This window comes from Cyprinus carpio, chromosome A22 (assembly GCF_018340385.1).
Source record: "Cyprinus carpio isolate SPL01 chromosome A22, ASM1834038v1, whole genome shotgun sequence".
Classification (NCBI taxonomy): Eukaryota; Metazoa; Chordata; class Actinopteri; order Cypriniformes; family Cyprinidae; genus Cyprinus; species Cyprinus carpio.
This window is the reverse complement of record NC_056593.1, coordinates 6,775,431-6,793,636: the sequence shown is the minus strand read 5'-3', so window position 1 is coordinate 6,793,636 and position 18,206 is coordinate 6,775,431. Positions and strand designations below refer to the sequence as shown.

Here is an 18,206-nt window from a genome sequence, read left to right as displayed (position 1 = left end):
CATGTTCTTGATAGGTTTTGTGAGATTTTCCTGCATTTTAAGAGAGAAAACGTAACAACACACTGCCATCTAACTTCAAAGAACATGCAATGAAGATGAAAGAAAAATGTTAACAGGACTCAAGGGAATATTTGTCAATTCGCTCGGTTTCTAGCCGTAACAAATCTTGTGACTGACACTTGACATGATAACTGTAGACATCACAAACAATGAAATAAAGCACATCAGAGTCCTTGACACCTGTGAAAAGACCTAAATATTTACTGCAGGGGCTCCAGCTGCTCAGGCTGTGGTGGTGTCCTTAATTTAGTTTAATTTGAGTAATTAAAAATACTTCTCTGTCATCTACTGCATTCAAGTCTTCTAAATAACGATTTTTAAGTATGTGAAAGTAATTGCCTGGGTTTGATTAGTTAAAACTAATAAAACTAATCTAATAAATGGTTATTAAAATATTAAGTATTTTAAGTGTCAACTAGAAGATATTGCATCTGGCATTTAAACTAAGATTAAAGCAATTTTACAACAAAAAAAAAATATTTTACTCACACGTTTGTCACTCCTGTATGACATTCCCATTCTTCTGTGGAACACAAAAGGATATTTATTTGAAGACTGTTTCTAATTGCTCTTTTATAAAACGTGCACTGAGTACAAGCTTCAAAAGCAACATAAATGTATCATACAATTAATCTGTGTTATTCATACTCTATTTATAAATACCTTCTGAAGCCATATGATAGCTTTATGTGAGGAACAGATGGAAATTTCCCTCTTTGTATTTTAAGATATTATTGCGAACAGGTGTTTTGCATCATAGCTGTTACTATATTGTGCCATTTAGCACAGCTGGAATGCTGTATCAATCAACTGGACCTACCCATTTTTATTTCATAAAGGATATAGCATTTGTTGTTGTGATTTGATGTGTTTGCTCTGCATGTATGTCTTTATTGACTCTAGTCATCATGCTTTTCTTCTTTAATTATGATTGTAATAAAACAGTCTTGATTTTATAGTGCCCATTCGACTTTCTGTAAGCTTGTAATTAATTTAGCGATTTAAATATAGTGTAAATGGATTTTTCACAGTAAGCTCTATTGAAGTGCTTAGGGATGCAGAAAGCTGGGTGGAGGTCAGAAAGAAAGACTGCAATACACACGCATTGAAGGACAGACTCTTTAAATGCATAAAAATCAAACAATCCTAGTTGCACATTAAAGTGGTCATAATATCTTAGGGGTGGGTGATATAAGCAAAAAAAAAAAAAAAAAACACGTCACAATTTAAAGCTTGACAGTTTAATACAGTTTATACAGTTTTAGTAATGACAAATACTGTCTGAATTGTGAGGCAGATGAAATAACACAAAAATGACAATTGACCCTTCACAAAACACCCACACCCCGTTACTATGTCTGACAAGCCATGGTGCTCTCACACCACACATGTTCACACCAGGGGCGGACTTCGTGATTTGGGGCCCCAACACAATAACTATGTAAATAAGACAAGACAGAGCAGGTTACTTTTGGTATGAAAAAGTCTTTTTGTATTTTTTAAGAAATTAAAATATTAAATAAAATTTTTTGGCTCTTTAATGTGTCGTGACAGATCTCTGTAGCGCCTCAGTTCATGTGGCACGTGAAACGATCATCTCTTCTTCTTTACTAGTTATAGCACAATATAAACATGAATGAACATGAGACGGCATCTTGTTTCAAACGCGGAAAGATGTCAATACACAATATTTTTCAATGTCATGTCCACCGATATTTACCTATTCTCCTGTATGGTTTGTTTGTCGGATAAATTGACAGGTTTGGCATTATGTTTTGTCAGATCGGCTGTCAATCAAACTCCCAGTGAAGGGTCAATTGTGACGTTGCAAACATGAGAAATAGTTGCGAAATTATGTCACAGTGGTCAGATATAAAGTTGCACTTTAAAAAAATTTGCAATAATACGAAATAGTTAATAGTTGCAATAAGAACAGAGTGATAACTTGAAGTCAGGCAAAGTTCACAGTTATGAAAAATAGTCGCAATGACTGACAAACTTTAAATTTACAGCTGCTTTATTGAATCCATGGGAACAACATGGGACAGCATGTTTCAACTGTTTTCTTGCTAAACATATAGCTGCAACTAAGACAATGTGTGAATTATAACTTTTCAAACAGTTATTCTCAAACACCTCGAAGATCTAGCACAAAAAAAAAGAAAAAAAAAAAAAACAAGTTATAAATGTGACAGAACTCTAAAACACCAGAATATTTATATATAAATACATACATTCACTTTTTCCCTACATGCTGTTCCAAAAAAACAGCACAAAATCTCCTTGACATGTACAGGATGATGTAAAAGAAATGATTATTATTTTTTTAAAACCACCAAAAAAGGCTTTTAGGACACAAAACATAAAAGAACATAAAAGTCTAAAAAGAGAAACTGTAGGTACAAAAAAAATAAATGTAAAACAAAAATATTATCACAGTCACGCTGTGATCTGTTCATTTATTCATCTGACTGCATTTGTTTCTTGACAAAAACATTGAATGAATGACTCACTATTGAAACTAAAGCAACACTGCAATTTAATACCTAGTACATGGTGAGATATCTGGTCATGCCAATGCAAACTTGCAAATTTTGCAAAAGCTTGAAGGGACAAAACACAGTCTGAACTTACCATCTCATTACCACACCTTATGCTCCTTCCTCTGACATAACTAGTTTGTAGTGTTTCGTGTTTCTAGTAAGACTAATCCGTCTTTCTGTGCAAAGCAACTGACACAACAAATCAGTGGAATAAAATCATAAATGTGGAAGGCTTGAGCACTTGGCAATGAAATATAGAACATCCAGACCAAGACAAACATGGATAAATGTCACAAAATAGTCCTTTGTTTTCAGTAACGAACAAAGATGTAATCTGTTGTTTTTTTTCTGGAAAAAAAAAAATCGTTCTTGTAAAACGGCAAACTGATCGTAAAAATTTCCTTTGTGCCATCCGGTATAAAAAATATAGATATCACAAAGAAGAAAACTGATAAAAACGCCTTCAGAAATCTCAAAAAATAGCAACACTTAAAACACTCGGTGTTTTGGCTTTATTGGCTTTCCGCATGCCCTTATATGGACGTGGCCGGGTACAGGAAGTCCTCACGGCTAATTGAGGTAAACTCACAGCTGACGGTGACGTAGAAAAGTGTGTGTCCATTAAAAGTTCAGCACAGTCTTCTGAGGTGATGTCAAAACTTAATTGTGAGGAGGTGGAGCTAAATGGCACAGTCATCCTGAGGGGCGGAGCTAAAGGCGGAGCTTCGAAGCAAGTCAAGGCAATTGACAAGGATAAGAGTGCCGGTGAGGTGCTTCCAGCGTTTGGTGATTGGATTCTTCATTCGGTCCAGGCCCATGTGCAGTTCATGGATGACATCGCGGTAACTGTCACCAATCTGAGCGGCCCATGTCAACAGGAAGTCGTAAGCTGGTTTCCACATGGCCTGAAATGATAAGATAAATGTAGATTATATCATCTGTTCGAATTCACGAATGTGAACTCTACTCTTCTATATTGAAAAGGAGGAGGTTTTGTGTCCTCACCTCACTGTCCACCATCCCAGTTTTGTCTCTGTGTGGAGCCTCATAGGCCTCCATTTGTTGCTTGGATACGTGAGCGAGTTTTTCGGCGAGTTCCCTCCAGCGAGGTGCCACTTCCACTGCCATTGTCAGCAAAACAAAGTCCATAATGAGCCGGGCCACCAAACCCTGACAATCGATCTTCAAAAGAGCCTGATTAAGAGATAAAAATATTAGCTTAATATTCCAGAATGATAGTTATTGCTGCCGTAGAAGGATTTAAAGCATCTACAAATATACAATAGTAACAAAAAAGGCCAAAAACGTACAAACATAAGACAAAAATCTCATCTTTATGAGCTTTACACAAAGGTTGAAACATTGCACTGCAATTTTACTAATATTTTAAGTCGCAATTGACCCGAAAACTTTGCATTCTTTTAATTTATAATATATTATATGTATAAAATGTTCATTATATCTCATAATGACACCATTAGATAGTTTCAGTAGAAGAGTTATTAGAACATCGCTAGTTTCTATAGGGTGATATTCTGAGGTCCTCAAAACATAAATTGAGATCTTTCTAGCACCATAAAACACAATAAATTATTTATTGAATTAGGTATGATAGGTTATTTATAATGGAACTGAATTTCTTTTGAACTTAAATAAATGAAATTGAACTTGATAAATGAACCTGGCATTCATTTATGATGAATAAATGTAAATTTTTGCCCTTCAGATCCATTTTTTTTGTTCAAAAAAAAAAAAAAAAAAAAAAAAAAAAAAAAAAAAAAAAAAAAAAAAAAGTATTACTTAAGTATTACTTAAAAAATTAAATTATTTTACTTAATAATAAATATGCATTTTATTGTTTTATAATAGTTTATATTATAAATATATATTAATTTAACCTTTTCTAAGTACAGTGGAGATCAAAATTAGAGAACAATATATAAATACTTGATTTTTTTCTGAAATATTGTTTATCGTCACTCAAATTTTGAAGGAGTATTAGCTGTAGGTATATTACTGTTCTACTACCATGTTTGATAAAATATCCAAGGCATCTCAACAACAACAACAACAACAAAAAAAAAACTTAATTTTGTGGAAAACACAAAAGAAGATTATTACTAATATTATTGTTGATGATAGCTGTTGTATGTTATTAGTAGGTGTTGTGGAGGCTGATTTTGAATGACTTCAGCACATCTGCAGCCGCAGGACATCACTGGTTTCTCAGATTGTGCTGGTGTGATATTGGTCCACTCTTCTTCCACTCTCTTCAATAGTTCAGTAACTGCAGTGGGTTTCTTAGCCATAACTTTGTTGTCAAGGATTTTCCAGAGGTTTTAAATCAAATGTAGATCAGGACTCTGGGCCGGCTATTTCATTATTCTTAGCTTCAAGGAACTGCTTTACCTATTTTGCAGTGTGAAGGGAAGAATTGTCTTGCATGAAAATTGCAGGCTGATTGGGAGATGCTTGCAGCAAAGGAACTGTATGTTGCTGAAGGAGGTTCTGATAAACATTTGCATTCACCTGCCCTGTAACTGTGTGAGGCTCAACTCCTGCTGCACAAAACATCCCCAAACCATGACACTTCCTCCTCCACCTTTCACTGACACACACTCGGACTTCAGTCTTTCAACAGTTTGACGCCAAACATAATGTTTCCCATCGGACCCAAATAAATTAAACTTGCTCTCATCATTAAAGTGAACTTTGAACCAGTTCTTCTCTCTCTACACAACATGCTCCTCAGCAAAGGCGAGTCTAGCCTTTTGATTCTTTCTGCTGATGAGAGGTTTGGTCACTGCAGAGTGCACTTTCAGTCGGACTTCTCTTAAACATGCCGAGACAGATCCTTACCCTGTTCAGCACTGAACTGGTGTACAATTCCAGCTGCAGTGTTGAACCCATTCCCCGTTGAAAGTCTCTGCAATATCCTGTCTTCTCATTCATTCATCTTACATGGATGACCAGCCTTTTTGGGGGACAAGTGTCATTGTAAAGCTACAATATTCAATAAAATAACAGATTTGGAATGACCAGCTTCTCTTGCAGTGGCTGAAAGGGTCATCCCTTTGGCCTTTATCTGGACAACTACCTGTAGCAGGGTTTCAGTCACCTAAGGCTACGTCCACACGAGGCCAGAGCTTTCCCTATCCATTTTTTTTTTCCTAGTCTCAAGAAATATCTGCGTCCAAAAAACACACAAAACGATGTAGTATACATGCCAGGCCAGCTTGTGGTGCTGTAATTCTGCCACAGAGATACACTAAAAATGGAGAAGAAGACTTGGACTATGCACATAAACCTTGCGCACGGTATACAAACGAACATGGCTAAAAATGGAGAAGTCTCTTTGTTCATGTTTTTGTTGTGGTACAACGTAGTGTTACTAGGGGCGTCTGGGTTTGGTTTACAGTACGGATTTGTTATTGCGTTCTTTATCCACTCTGGGACCCAGTTTTCACTCTCGCCCAAAACGCTGGATCTGCCATATACGCAAACATGCGTAACTGACCTCTCCGTATGGAGTAGAGCGGCCCACCATCTTGCATCTGAGTGATAAGGGAAGCTGCCAGTTTAACTATAACTAAATTAGCACCATTGCCAGATTAACACCAATAACTTGAATGTATCTGTAAAATTTTGATCAGTTTTGTATACTGTGCTTCAGATACAGTTTACTTTATGAAAAAAGCGAATAACATCAACAAGAGCTAAAGTGACCTTGAAATTAGGAAATGTAAATGAATTCTCTAATTCTGAATTAAATAATATAATATGACACTAGGACCACATTTATTCATGCAAAATAGCTTAAGTTAAACCAGATAAGTAAAACACACACCAGAAAGTGAGCTAACCTCCTTTAGGAGTGAAATCTGATTAATGTCAAGTCAAATGTGTTTTAAAATAAATGTCCAGATGCGGCAGGAGAACAAAAATACATCCAGTCATGAAACAAGAATGGATAAGGTATGTAGAATAAAAAAAAAAAAAAAAAAAAAACAAGGAATTTGCAGGCTTCTCTCTGTGGCCTCCACGGATGAGTGACTGAACCCTTCAAAGGACCCGACCGACCCGGTTTCCTGCCACACACACAAACACAGCCATGTTTGGAATGAAAAGGGACCCCTGGGGTCCGGCAGAATGGAGCGGTAATCCCTGCTCTCCTTCATGCTTGTTGCCGGAGAAGGGAATAGAACTTGAGAACTTCAGCCAAATTATAAGATGTATACAATCATGAGAACAGCCTCCCTGTTGGGTAAATAAAGTCAATGACTTCCTTTTCATTGCTTTATGAGACACTGTACATGTATTAGTGAGATGAGGGAGGAGGAAACTTCCAGAACAGGGGAGTATCACTTCAAAAGCATGATAAATCTGTGAGGCGACTTCTGATTAATTCCCCTGCAGTGCTGAGGGTTCTATTGTTTAAGGAACGCATAAATATTCTTTACTGCAACTTCAGAATGCCTCTTTAAATCTAAACCTAAATGACAGGCACTTTAGTTTGAGGGGGAAAAAAAGCCAATAAAATGCCCACAGAAGCACTTAACGATGCAAAAAACAGGCTTTTTGAATAAACACCACAACAAACTGTAGTTAAATATATTTAACTTTATAATAAATATGTATGTAGGTATGTGTGTGTATATTAAAATACACAAACAAATAGAAATTATTTTTTATTATTTACTTGCAAAAGCATTCATACAGACATCAATATATGTTTAAAATATAACTGCATCTACTTTATAAAAATGTGTATATATGGAAATAGTCTTTTGTATGAATGCGTTAATGATTTTCTGGAAAAGCAATTTCCATCTATTCCTTTTTTTTTTCCTGAGCTTTTCTCAATCTTTCTTTCTCTGTCTTTTAGCATGCTTTAATTTTATTGCGGCCAATCCATGCCTGATCTTCTAGGCAAAGGCCCTCACTGCGTTCTCGGCCAAGAGAAGACTCTTATTGAAAGCACCAAAGAACTCTGCTGAATCCTGACATTTGGGATGAGATGGCAAAATGTCACAGTCATTAGAGGAAAAAATACATTCAGCCGAACAGCCCCGGGTAATTTTCTTTCTTGCCAAATGGTTTTGTAATTTATTATTATTGGAAGTCTCGCAAGAAATGTACAGCATTGCATTACTGCTCCAAACAAAACCTCCAGCTAACCTTGACTAATCAGGATGACTTTCAGATAATTACTTGCAAAGATCTCAAATATCCATTTGTATTTATGTAACATTTATAAATGGATTGCTTCAAATTTAAGGGCTGTATGTTTTTGATTCTCTGAAAGAAAAAAAAAAAACTGATTCTTTAGAGTCATTTAATGGGAATCAGAGCACACAAGAGTCATTCGATTCATTAAAAAAAAGAATCAGCTAAACTGTAAATTCATTTATTAAGAAGTCAGACTACACTGGTCACACTTTATTTTTTTTAACTACTAAAAAACTGGTTTGTTGTCATTGGTCACATTATATGTCTTTGGTTCTCTAAAATTAATCACATCATAAAAGTAATTCCTTCTGGAATCGGACTACACCCGTTGTGCTTTTCTTTTAATTCACTGAAAACAACAAAAGAGTCATTCATTTTGGAAACAAACTAGAGTGCTTGTGAACTGTATGCTTTGTGCTAAAAAAAAATAAACAAAAAATAACTTTTCACAAAAATCAGAAATGAATGCTGTTTGTTTTTGAATGAAATATGAGAGCCACACATTGCTTGTTATATGCTTTGATTCACTAAAAAGATCTCCATCAAAAGAATCATAAGTTTGGGAATCAAACAGTGGTGGCAAAATTGCTTTTACAATATCAGTTCTGTATGAATCACTAAAAAGAATCACTTCATAAGAGTCATTTCTCCAGTTGTGTGGTTTGTTTTTATTCATAAGAATAATTTGCTCAGGAATACTACATCAACCATGCTGTAAAGAGCTGGACCACACAGGACCGGATTTGAACAGATATTCTCCATATCTCCATAAATGAGTCTCCTATGGTTCTTTACTACTAAAATGGATGGTTTATTTATTGTTTGAATGCGTCTAGTCAGCCCAGGGTCAAGAGTCTATTTCCAGAGAAGTTTTGGTGAACTGCTGCTCTATGAATAGACATACTTATGCATTCACTTCCTGAGTTTTTCATCTTTGTAAGCCTTTCCAAAAACTCTATAAACAATGGGAACAACGTTTCAGTCTACAATGTTTGTTTTACTGGCAAGACCATAAAGAGTATCCACTAATAGAGTAGTCAGACCCAAAAGAAGTCACATGAAAGCATAATTGATTAGATGTTTTAGTATGAGGACTTAGGAAAAATGAACATGCTAATTCAATTAGAAGTCTGCTAAAGCATGAATGGCTTCCTATTCGTCTTTTTGATTAAAATCGGACTCGAAAAAAGCAGAGCTTGACAACATCGCCTCATCAGAATACCTATCCAGATTCCAGACTAACAGGAATGTAAAGTCCCTACCGGAGCGTTTTTTGGCTGTATCCAATCGGACCAGAATACCTTCTCAATTACCTAGTTAATAAAGAAAATAATGAATCATGACGGAACAGGATCTCCGGCATGATCAGAATTCTTGTGCCTATCCATCATAAATGAATGTTCCGGAATTAGAACACAGAACATTCCGGGGGCCACCTGTTTGGAATGCAACCATTTTAATGAGTCTAGTATGAACGCTGCTGTTCGGAAGAGAGCAAATCTTGGAGCTCTATGTAAACTTTACCATCTGTGCAGGGCGACATCTGAATAAACTGCCTAGCAGCCACTACCACAGTGTTATGAAAGTCAAACAGCTCTCATAACATCAGACTTCAGATACCAAGCTCAATATGATGATTCAACATACAAATGGGAAGATGACTGGATTTACGGTGGTGTCATTATGTAGGTAAATTCCTGAGGTGAAATTCAAAGGTTTGTAAATACAAAGAAATGAGAACAAAAAAAAAGAAAATCTGTATATACTTAAAAAATAAAATGATAACATTATATTATACATTTAATTAGCAGCTTATATATATATTTTAAATATAATTAAAATAAAACCAATATCTTTTAAAATTTACTACAAATAATAATACATTATCTTTTAAATATCTTTACATATTGGTACAGTGGAATGCTAACAAGTTAAATCACAAATCACAAGTTTAGCTTTATAAATGAAAACACCACATCAACGACTGAAGTAGTCCTTAAGTTCTGAGCGAAACTTACTATAACGCAAAGAACTGGTACTCAGGGTCTCAGGCCTGAAAGTGGCATTGCAACCAATTTCAGGTTTTACAGGAAAGTTCCAATAACTAAGAAAAACCCATTGGCTGAATAGTGGCTGAATGGTTGAGTATAAGAGACATGGTCTCAAATGGCATTGCCGTGCTGCTCGCCCTCAATGCAATATTGCCCACTTTCCCCGGAGACAACCTGATGGGAATGATGGACAGATGAAATTGACCTGTGAGCTTAGGAATGGTGCCATCTCGTTTTCTACAGTTTAGATGCCTGCTGTGGCTTCCTGCGTCCTCGGTAGTTTAGTGAGAGATGGGAAGCAAAAAAGATGGAAATAAAAAGAAACACTAGGGGGGAAGGCAATCCGACGAGTGGGAGGAAGAGGGAAGATTTTCATTCTTAGTTGTAAAACTGCACAAAATAAACATGCCAAGGATTTTCTATCTCTCTAGTGACAAGAATAATGAGCCAAGTTTTTATTTTCTAGCTGAAAGGCTTTTTTCTAGTGCGGGAGAATGTATAATATCAGATTTGTTCTGCATTCTGGCCAACATATTACAGGAATAGTTCATCCAAAAAAAATGACAATTCATCACTTACTCACCCTTAATGTCTTTTTGTATGACTTGCTTTCTTTTGTGGAACACAAAAGGAGATATTTTTTCTTCATAATAAAAGTAAATGGTGACCATGGCAGTCAAGCAAGATATTTAATTAAGGCAAGAACAGAAAAGGTTTGTTTTTAAAAAATCAGATTCAAAATCTGAATACATCTGAATTAAATTAGAAAAACGCAATATAGCAATTTCAACAGTAATCTCAGACTTTCTGATTGTATTTTCTACAAAAATTTTGATTACAGTTTACAGTAAGATGCACGTTTACATGTTTGCAACTGACTCCTTCCCAATAACTTTCATTTCAATGATGGGATGATATCTCAAACGTTCAATTACTAAGCGATCCATCATGGCATCTATTATGCCATGAAAAACGAATCATAGCTGCTGGATTTATATTGACCTCCCTTGGCATTACCTGGTTTCCCCCATCATCAGATAGATTAGACCTGCCAAGATCCACCACTGGCACCACAAGACACCCAGATCAGACAACCCTGACTGAGAGCTATGAGGTAAACGTGGCTTGTTGTCTGGAGGGGTAAGGAAATAAATTGACGGCAAATGTCTGCTGTCAGAACTGTGCAGAGGGAAAAAAAAAGTAACTGTAGGAAATGAATGACTTCTGTCGACAAAACCATCTTGATCTCAGTTGTGAGATGTTATTGATTAGGGAAGGTCTTGATAGCACAGTGATGAATTTTAGCAATAATTCCAGCTGATTTTGATTCGTTCATGCTGTGGTGCGGTTAGCAAAAGTCAGTCTTGAAATATGGTTCTGAAAAGGTTACTGTGATGAATGCTAATTGGACATTCTAACACATTTGAGCTATGAGATTAAGATGGTAATGCATTCTTGTTCGACACATTAAAAGTATGTATATAGTGAGCAATTTAAGCAAGCATGCTAGTATTTTGACATACATTTATATTAGCTAGATGCTAACACAGACCAGATCTGAGCATTAGCATCTAGCTAAAAAAGCCAATCGCCTTTAAAATGTAACTAACAACCCACAAACAAATTTTTAGCATGTTTTGAGTGTTAGCATCTAGCAAAAATCTAACAAAACTTTTAACATCTAGCTAAACCTTTATTTTTCATCATTTCTTAAAAGTTAATAAATACACATTTCAGCTAGAGGCTACTGCTCAAATCATGCTAGAAGTGTGTGTATATACACATGTAAAAAATCTAACACAGCTTCAGTGTTAATATTTATACCTTCTATCATCAAGCTTTAATTTAATCTACCTTTAATATTCATTATTTCTTAACTTTTAAGTTTTCTTTTGTTGTGCAAGGAATTGTGAGCAATTTCACCTGAAAAAAGCACCCAAAGATGTACACTTTAACATTTTACTTGAAATATCATACCATGTGGGATCTATACTATCATTTAGAATCCACAAATTTTAATCTTGCATACTAGATAGTATGCAAATTAGAATGCAAGTAGGTGATAGAGAGAGAGTGAGAAGTCTCAACTTTCCCTTTGAAACTCTAAACGATACTGCTGAAAACAGTAGCAGCCACATAAAGCATCGATACACTACTTTCACTTAAAATAATGACAAAGTGTTGCAGTTATGGTCAAAAAAAACACAGAAAAATAATGGTAATAAAAGGTCATGTTTCACATTGATTTCTAAAGGAGCATGTAAAATATGTCCCACCACACCATGGCTATTCGAGAAAAATGTAAGCGCTCAGAAAGTCCTCAGGCAAAAGCTGTTGGAAATCTTTTAAATGCATGATTTAGCCCTCAGGGGCAGAGATGGCCAGTTTAAACCAGACAGAGAGACAAAACTGTCAGCAAACTGAGATAAAATACACCTGATCGATTTTTAGAAATATCTAGATATTTACAGAGCTCTCCAGTAATTTTAGGACAAACAAATATAAATAAGGTATATTACAACAAAATTATTTGGCTATGGGACTATAGTGACCTTTATACAAAAGAAGCCACACCAACCCCCGAAAATAGTGTCTCACTGTTAGCTGGCGATAACCCACTGCAAATATTTAAACCAATCACATTGAAATGGCTCAGTTTAGATTGTTTTCTTTACTAGCCTGATGGTCTTGGAGTGCCCCCATGCTGTTTGGTTTTATTTTAGGAGTGTTTAGATATGGCTGAGTCAGCTGCCAAACTCTTTCAGTCTTTGGAAGCTTCCAGAATGCCTAGCCAACCACCTAGAACACAAGCTTTGAAAATGCACCACTTGCTGAGTAAAGGTGGCAAACTGCCATTTATGACTCAATAAAACTTGGCTTAACAGGAAAAGTCATATATTTATGGATTTAGGCTAAGCACATTTGCGTGTGTGGAATGCTAACTGTAAATGAGGATACTGAGGCAGCATATAGAATTGTTAAATCACAATACAGATGGGTATTAACTTGAAAGACCCATAAATTGCTATGCTAAGCTTAATAGCTGGCCTGTCAGACTTAACGCTGAGCAAAATTTCTTCCATCTCATTGTCTGCACAACTCAAAATGTCACCAGGCTCAGAAGTATTGGCCGTAATTACCAAACTCAAAAAGACAAATCGCTAAATAATAGCAAGAGTGAGGCAAGGAAAGGCTGTGTGTCCATCAGGGACTACAGGCTGCAATTTCAAAATCGATTAACTTCCACAAAAGACAACTGACTATCCTATGACGTCAGGCCTTGGGAATAATAGCCTCATCTCTACTTGATGAATGTGTCAGTACTTGAAGCACGGTGGGGAAACAATGATAGAGCTCCCTCTCAACAAGGAGAAATATACAGAGATACTGTGAAAGAGATGAGAACGATTGCTAAGGTGTTACACCCTGTAACAGATGCTTACCACCCACTAAAGTCTTGAATAATTTAAATTTAACAAAAGCTTTGCCTGTTGTGGAAGGAAATATAAAACGATGATTCCAGTCATGTATACATCACTTTAACACTGAGGTCAGGGAATAGTCAAAGTACCCATTTTGCATTTTTATTGTTTATCCAAGATAAGATGCTAAAGTTAAAGTTTTGTGAAAGATAAGACTGGAATTACTACATCTATCCTCACTCTATCTATCCAGCTTAAACAAGTGATAACACATATCCTTCTCCATGCATCGTCTCCTTAGATCTGCAAGCCCTGAGCCTGACAGAAGTGGGATGCTAACCTGTTACTTATAAATGGGATATTGGTCAATGCTAGAAGAAAGTGTATGTAAGGCAGAAACAGCTACACTCTCAAAACTCTCTGCTGTGCTGTTCCGACAAGTTCAAGTGCTCGTTCCCAATATTGTGTTTCTCTCAACAATGTGTGGTTGAGTCAAAGAAGTAGTTCACCTAAAAATCAAATCAAGTGTTACTTTTTTCTTTTCAGTATAATAAAAGTGAAGAGCTGGGGCCTTTCATATTATAAAAGAGTTCCATATGCATTATATTTTGAGTCTTCTGTAGCCACACAACATCAATGTGTTAGGACCAGAGCAAAATTTCCCATTTTAAAAAATCCATAAAGGCGTGGAACAACATGAGCAAAAGGAGTGAGTAAAAGATGACAGAATTTTCATTTTTAGATGAACTAATCCTTTAAATACACCAAAGAGTTTATATTGCTGGACATTGTGTAGATTAAACAGAGGCAGCTTAAAGATTACCAGCCCTGGACATCATGTGCCCAGTGATAATAATAATAAAAAAAACTAATACAAGCACAATCTTTCTTTCAGTCAGAATTTGAACAAGCCAAGCAGGATTCTGGCTGCTGTACTTGCAGGTTTCCACAACTTTACAGATAAGAAAGGCAGCAGAGAGCAGCTAAGTGCACTCTCATCAGAATTAGCCCCAAGCATTAATAAGAGATAATGCAGACAAGCAGGACTGCATAAAAATGGGTTTAAATCAAATACCTTGCAGACAAATTTCTTATAGTTATCCATTTGGGACTAGGGCATCTACTGCATTCAAAAAGCAAACATAACCACAATAGTTTTCAAACTATGCAGTTCAGACAAACCAACACACACAGAATCTTACCATCATCAGTTCCATCTGAAAAGATTTTTTCTCCTTAGTCTCTATGTTGAGGCAATCTTCCTTTAGTTTCTCCAGCACTGAGGCAACCTTCTCTGGTTCACTATCCAGCTCTGCTCTGCAAAAATATGTCAAAGGAAGATTCACATAGCCCAGCGCATCAGCAAATGCTCGCCAGTTTCCCAGATTTTCCATAAGTATTGTCCTCACAGAGGCGTAAATGTAAGTGAGAAACTTGCAGGGCTTCAGGATTTGTTCCATCAGCATTGTGGTTGTAAGGTCTGGCCCACAGAAGTAAATAGGCTTAACCTTTCCCAAGACAAGCACATTTTTTACATGTACAAGCCCAATCTTTCCCTGATAGTATCCAATGTACCACTCTTTGGTCCATAGTTGTCCTTTGAGTTTGATCTTCTCCTCACTGAGTAAGGCGATAATATCACCTTTTTTATATTCCAGCAAGTACTGATTCTTGGTCTGCCTGATAACTGTTTTGATCAGTTTGCCAAATTTCAAGTTGGTAATGCAACGCTCCTGAAACTGTGGGTATTTGGTGGTGATGGCCAGAGGAGACAAAATTATTTTATCAACTTCCTTTTTCTTTAGGAACCGCCTCTGGCCGTTGTTCCGTATCCCGGTTCTAGGCGGTGGCTGTGGTGTCTGAACACAAAATTGTGCAAGGATGCAATCCTGATCATCTTTTACCTGGACACGTAACGTGAAGTCAGAAATTTCATCTGCATTCCGAGACGTAATCATGTAGATGAGTCGACTCACCTTACCTAGTTTGATTTGAAACCCACGAACAATCCTAGCCTGATCATTTGACTTGACCTCATAATTTGACATGTTGGAGTACATGCCTATCTGCAAGTCCTGAGGTCTGCCAAGGACAAATTGGTACTTCCCCCACAGTTGAAGGGCAACAGGAGGGGCAGACTTTGCTTGTTTCCCAACTTCGCTAACTAGAAGAGTCTTGGGGGCACAGTCATGGCCAAAAATGGCCACCACAGTCTTAAAAGATGGATGAATGTGTTTCGGCCCATAGAGACCCAATGTAACTTTCTTTATCATATGATCCCAAACAGTTGAATTGAAAGAAACATGTTGGGTCTGCACAATAACTGCTACATACATGCAGGGCTCCAAGTTGTCCAACTGAACCTGAATTGTATCACCATAAATGTAAGATTGTGGAACAGGAGAATAAGGACCCTCTTTGCAATCACTTCTTACACACAAAACTTCTGCCATTTGACCTTCTGTCCTAGCTTCAACGGATACCTTCATCTCTAAGGTAATGAATGTCTTTATCTCCATGTTGCTCAGTTTGATTTCAACTACTGGACTGACAGTCGAGCATCTGTCATTGTTTAGCTCCAAAGGAGGATCTAGTAAAGCCTTCATAGAGATTTGCTGAGTGTCTCCCACTGCTACATGGCCTTCAGGAACATGAATACTGATATTTGTATCTGGGAGTTGGACTGCCCCTCCACAGCTGTCCAACTTGCAGACAATGTTGGTCTCTACTGGTTGTGTTTGACCCCAGCCTGGGTTTTGCCCGAGGGACTCAAGGTCATGGCAAGATCGTGCCAACTTTCGGTGGTTTAGCCATGCTGTCCTAAAGTCCTCTCTGTTCTGAAACTGCTCCGGTGAGGGAGCTTTAAGCCCTGTAAAAAAACCTGATGAAGGCAATGGAGGATTCGACTGAGATTGTAAGACAGATAACTCTGATAAACTGTAAGATCTCTTGCTTCGAAAAAAGGGATTGTCCTTGCGAAGCATCTGAAAGGCTTCAAAATCAGTGCTGGTGGATGATCCATCAAAGACACTATTGCTGTACCCTTTTGTGTTGCTGGTGGTGGAGATGGGGGCTGAAGGCAAGTCAAAGAAAAGTAAATCCATGCTGTTGGATTGGTTCGCCTTCTCATTGCTGTTCTGATCAAGAACGTCATCCATGGACCCATTTAGGAATGGATTTGTTGAGGAGAGCATGGAGAAGGGGTTATTGTTGTCATAAGGCATGGAGGGCTTCAGTGACACTCCAGTCCACTCCCCCAGTAGGTCCAGCTCTTTTGCTCCCTCCTCCGAGCAGTCCCCAAGATTGTCAATCATCCCACTATCACTTAGAGATGAGTTCCTGTAGTTGATCGGCTGAACGTACGTCGAAGGAATGTATCCCATTTCTAGGTTATTGTGGGCGTACCACCATTCCCCACCCGACGTATCCAGTACATAGAGATGATCCCCTTTGGAGAACTTTAGAGTGGTAAAACTGGATGGACAGTAATCCTTTATGGCAACCACTTCCCGTGCAGTTCCAAACGATGTTGAGGGGGCCAAACGCAAGGCACTTGGAGTAGGCACTATAGAGATGAACATATTAATAAGAATTTCTGATTTGTAATATATATATGGCACAACCAAATCAAACACTCTGTCACGTTTATTTGCAGAACAATAAACTGACCTTTGACATCTATGAGACCCGCCTCAGTCACTCCTTCGTCAAGGTCGATAAGAGTTCCCTCTGATTTACATCTAGGGAGAACATTGTTGTTGTTGGTTACTCTGATCCTGTGGGCGGCCATCTTGCATTGGTTACGCTATTTCACCATTGCTCCAAACCTGACAATCAGACACAGGCCGTTTTCCATTTTTTCTTGCTGGGAAAACAAAAAGGACAGGGACAATCTTGATTAGCTTTGTGTGGCAGGACAAATGCTTGATGCAAAGAGAATAATGAGACACGCTGCAATCAGATTATTGGATCATTAAGGCAAAACTCTTCAGAGAGACTGTAGCTAGAGATTAGTGTGGTATAGCTAAAGGGACAAACTGGGACAAGATGTAACTCAAAATGTACTGCATGAGATTAAGAAATCTTTAAAGTTGATTACTTTTAATCTATCTTGGAAGAGGTTTATGCATTGTTGTTTATATAGTAATGAAGGCAGAAAGTTCACTTTACTTCAACTTTTACTTCATCTCTCAGAAAACTTCTTAAATGACATCTCACTGCTAATATAACTTAAAGCTAGCATTCAATCAAAATTTACCAAATTTACTTAATGCATATTCCTGGTCTTATTGTGCATTTTGCCAATTTTCAAGTAAGCCAATTTTCAAATAACTGCTATGATGGCTTTTGTTCTACCCGCTTAAATGTTAGAAGTACTTGCGCTGTCCAATCTATTAAGACTGTGTCTGTTCCCCGAATAGTGAGGTCAAAATATAAAATTTAATGTAGGATCTAGAAAAAATCTTATCGTGATTAAACCAGAAAAACATAAAATAAATGAACAAAAAACAATTTTTAAAGTTTGGGCTCATAAACATTAGATAACTCACACCCAAAGCAGTTATTGTAAATGAAATGATCACAGATAATAGTTTTGATGTACTCTGCTTGATTGAAACCTGGCTAAAACCAAATGATTATATTGGTCTAAATGAGTCTACTCCACCAAACTACTGTTATAAAACATGAGCCCCGTCAGACTGGTCGTGGGGGAGGTGTTGCAAAAATATATAGTGATATTCTCAGTGTTACCCAGAAAACAGGATACAAGTTTAAATCATTTGAAATACTTATGCTTAATGTTACACTGTCAGATATGCAAAAGAAATCTATTGTATCTCTTTCTCTGGCTACTGTGTATAGACCACCAGGGCCGTATACAGAATTCCTAAAAGAATTTG

The 18,206-nt window shown here is 37.0% G+C and overlaps 1 protein-coding gene across 1 annotated transcript; it reads right to left on the bottom strand.

Annotated features, from left to right (window-relative positions):
* Positions 1-2,059: 2,059 nt before the first annotated feature.
* LOC109046588 (SH3 domain-binding protein 4-A-like) lies at positions 2,060-17,206 on the bottom strand. The gene is made up of 4 exons (XM_042711749.1): positions 16,975-17,206; positions 14,508-16,870; positions 3,609-3,797; positions 2,060-3,508 (listed from the first exon to the last, which is right to left on the bottom strand). The coding sequence occupies exons 1-4, from the start codon at positions 17,093-17,095 to the stop codon at positions 3,284-3,286; spliced, it is 2,898 nt and encodes a 965-aa protein (XP_042567683.1). The 5' UTR covers positions 17,096-17,206; the 3' UTR covers positions 2,060-3,283.
* Positions 17,207-18,206: the final 1,000 nt, after the last annotated feature.

Coding starts and splice junctions, on each gene's coding strand:
- LOC109046588 (XM_042711749.1), bottom strand. CDS start 17,095: ATGGCCGCCCACAGGATCAGAGTAACCAACAACAACAATGTTCTCCCT. Junction 16,871..16,974: donor GGGTCTCATAGATGTCAAAG/GTCAGTTTATTG, acceptor TCATCTCTATAG/TGCCTACTCCAAGTGCCTTG. Junction 3,509..3,608: donor CTGGGATGGTGGACAGTGAG/GTGAGGACACAA, acceptor TTATCATTTCAG/GCCATGTGGAAACCAGCTTA.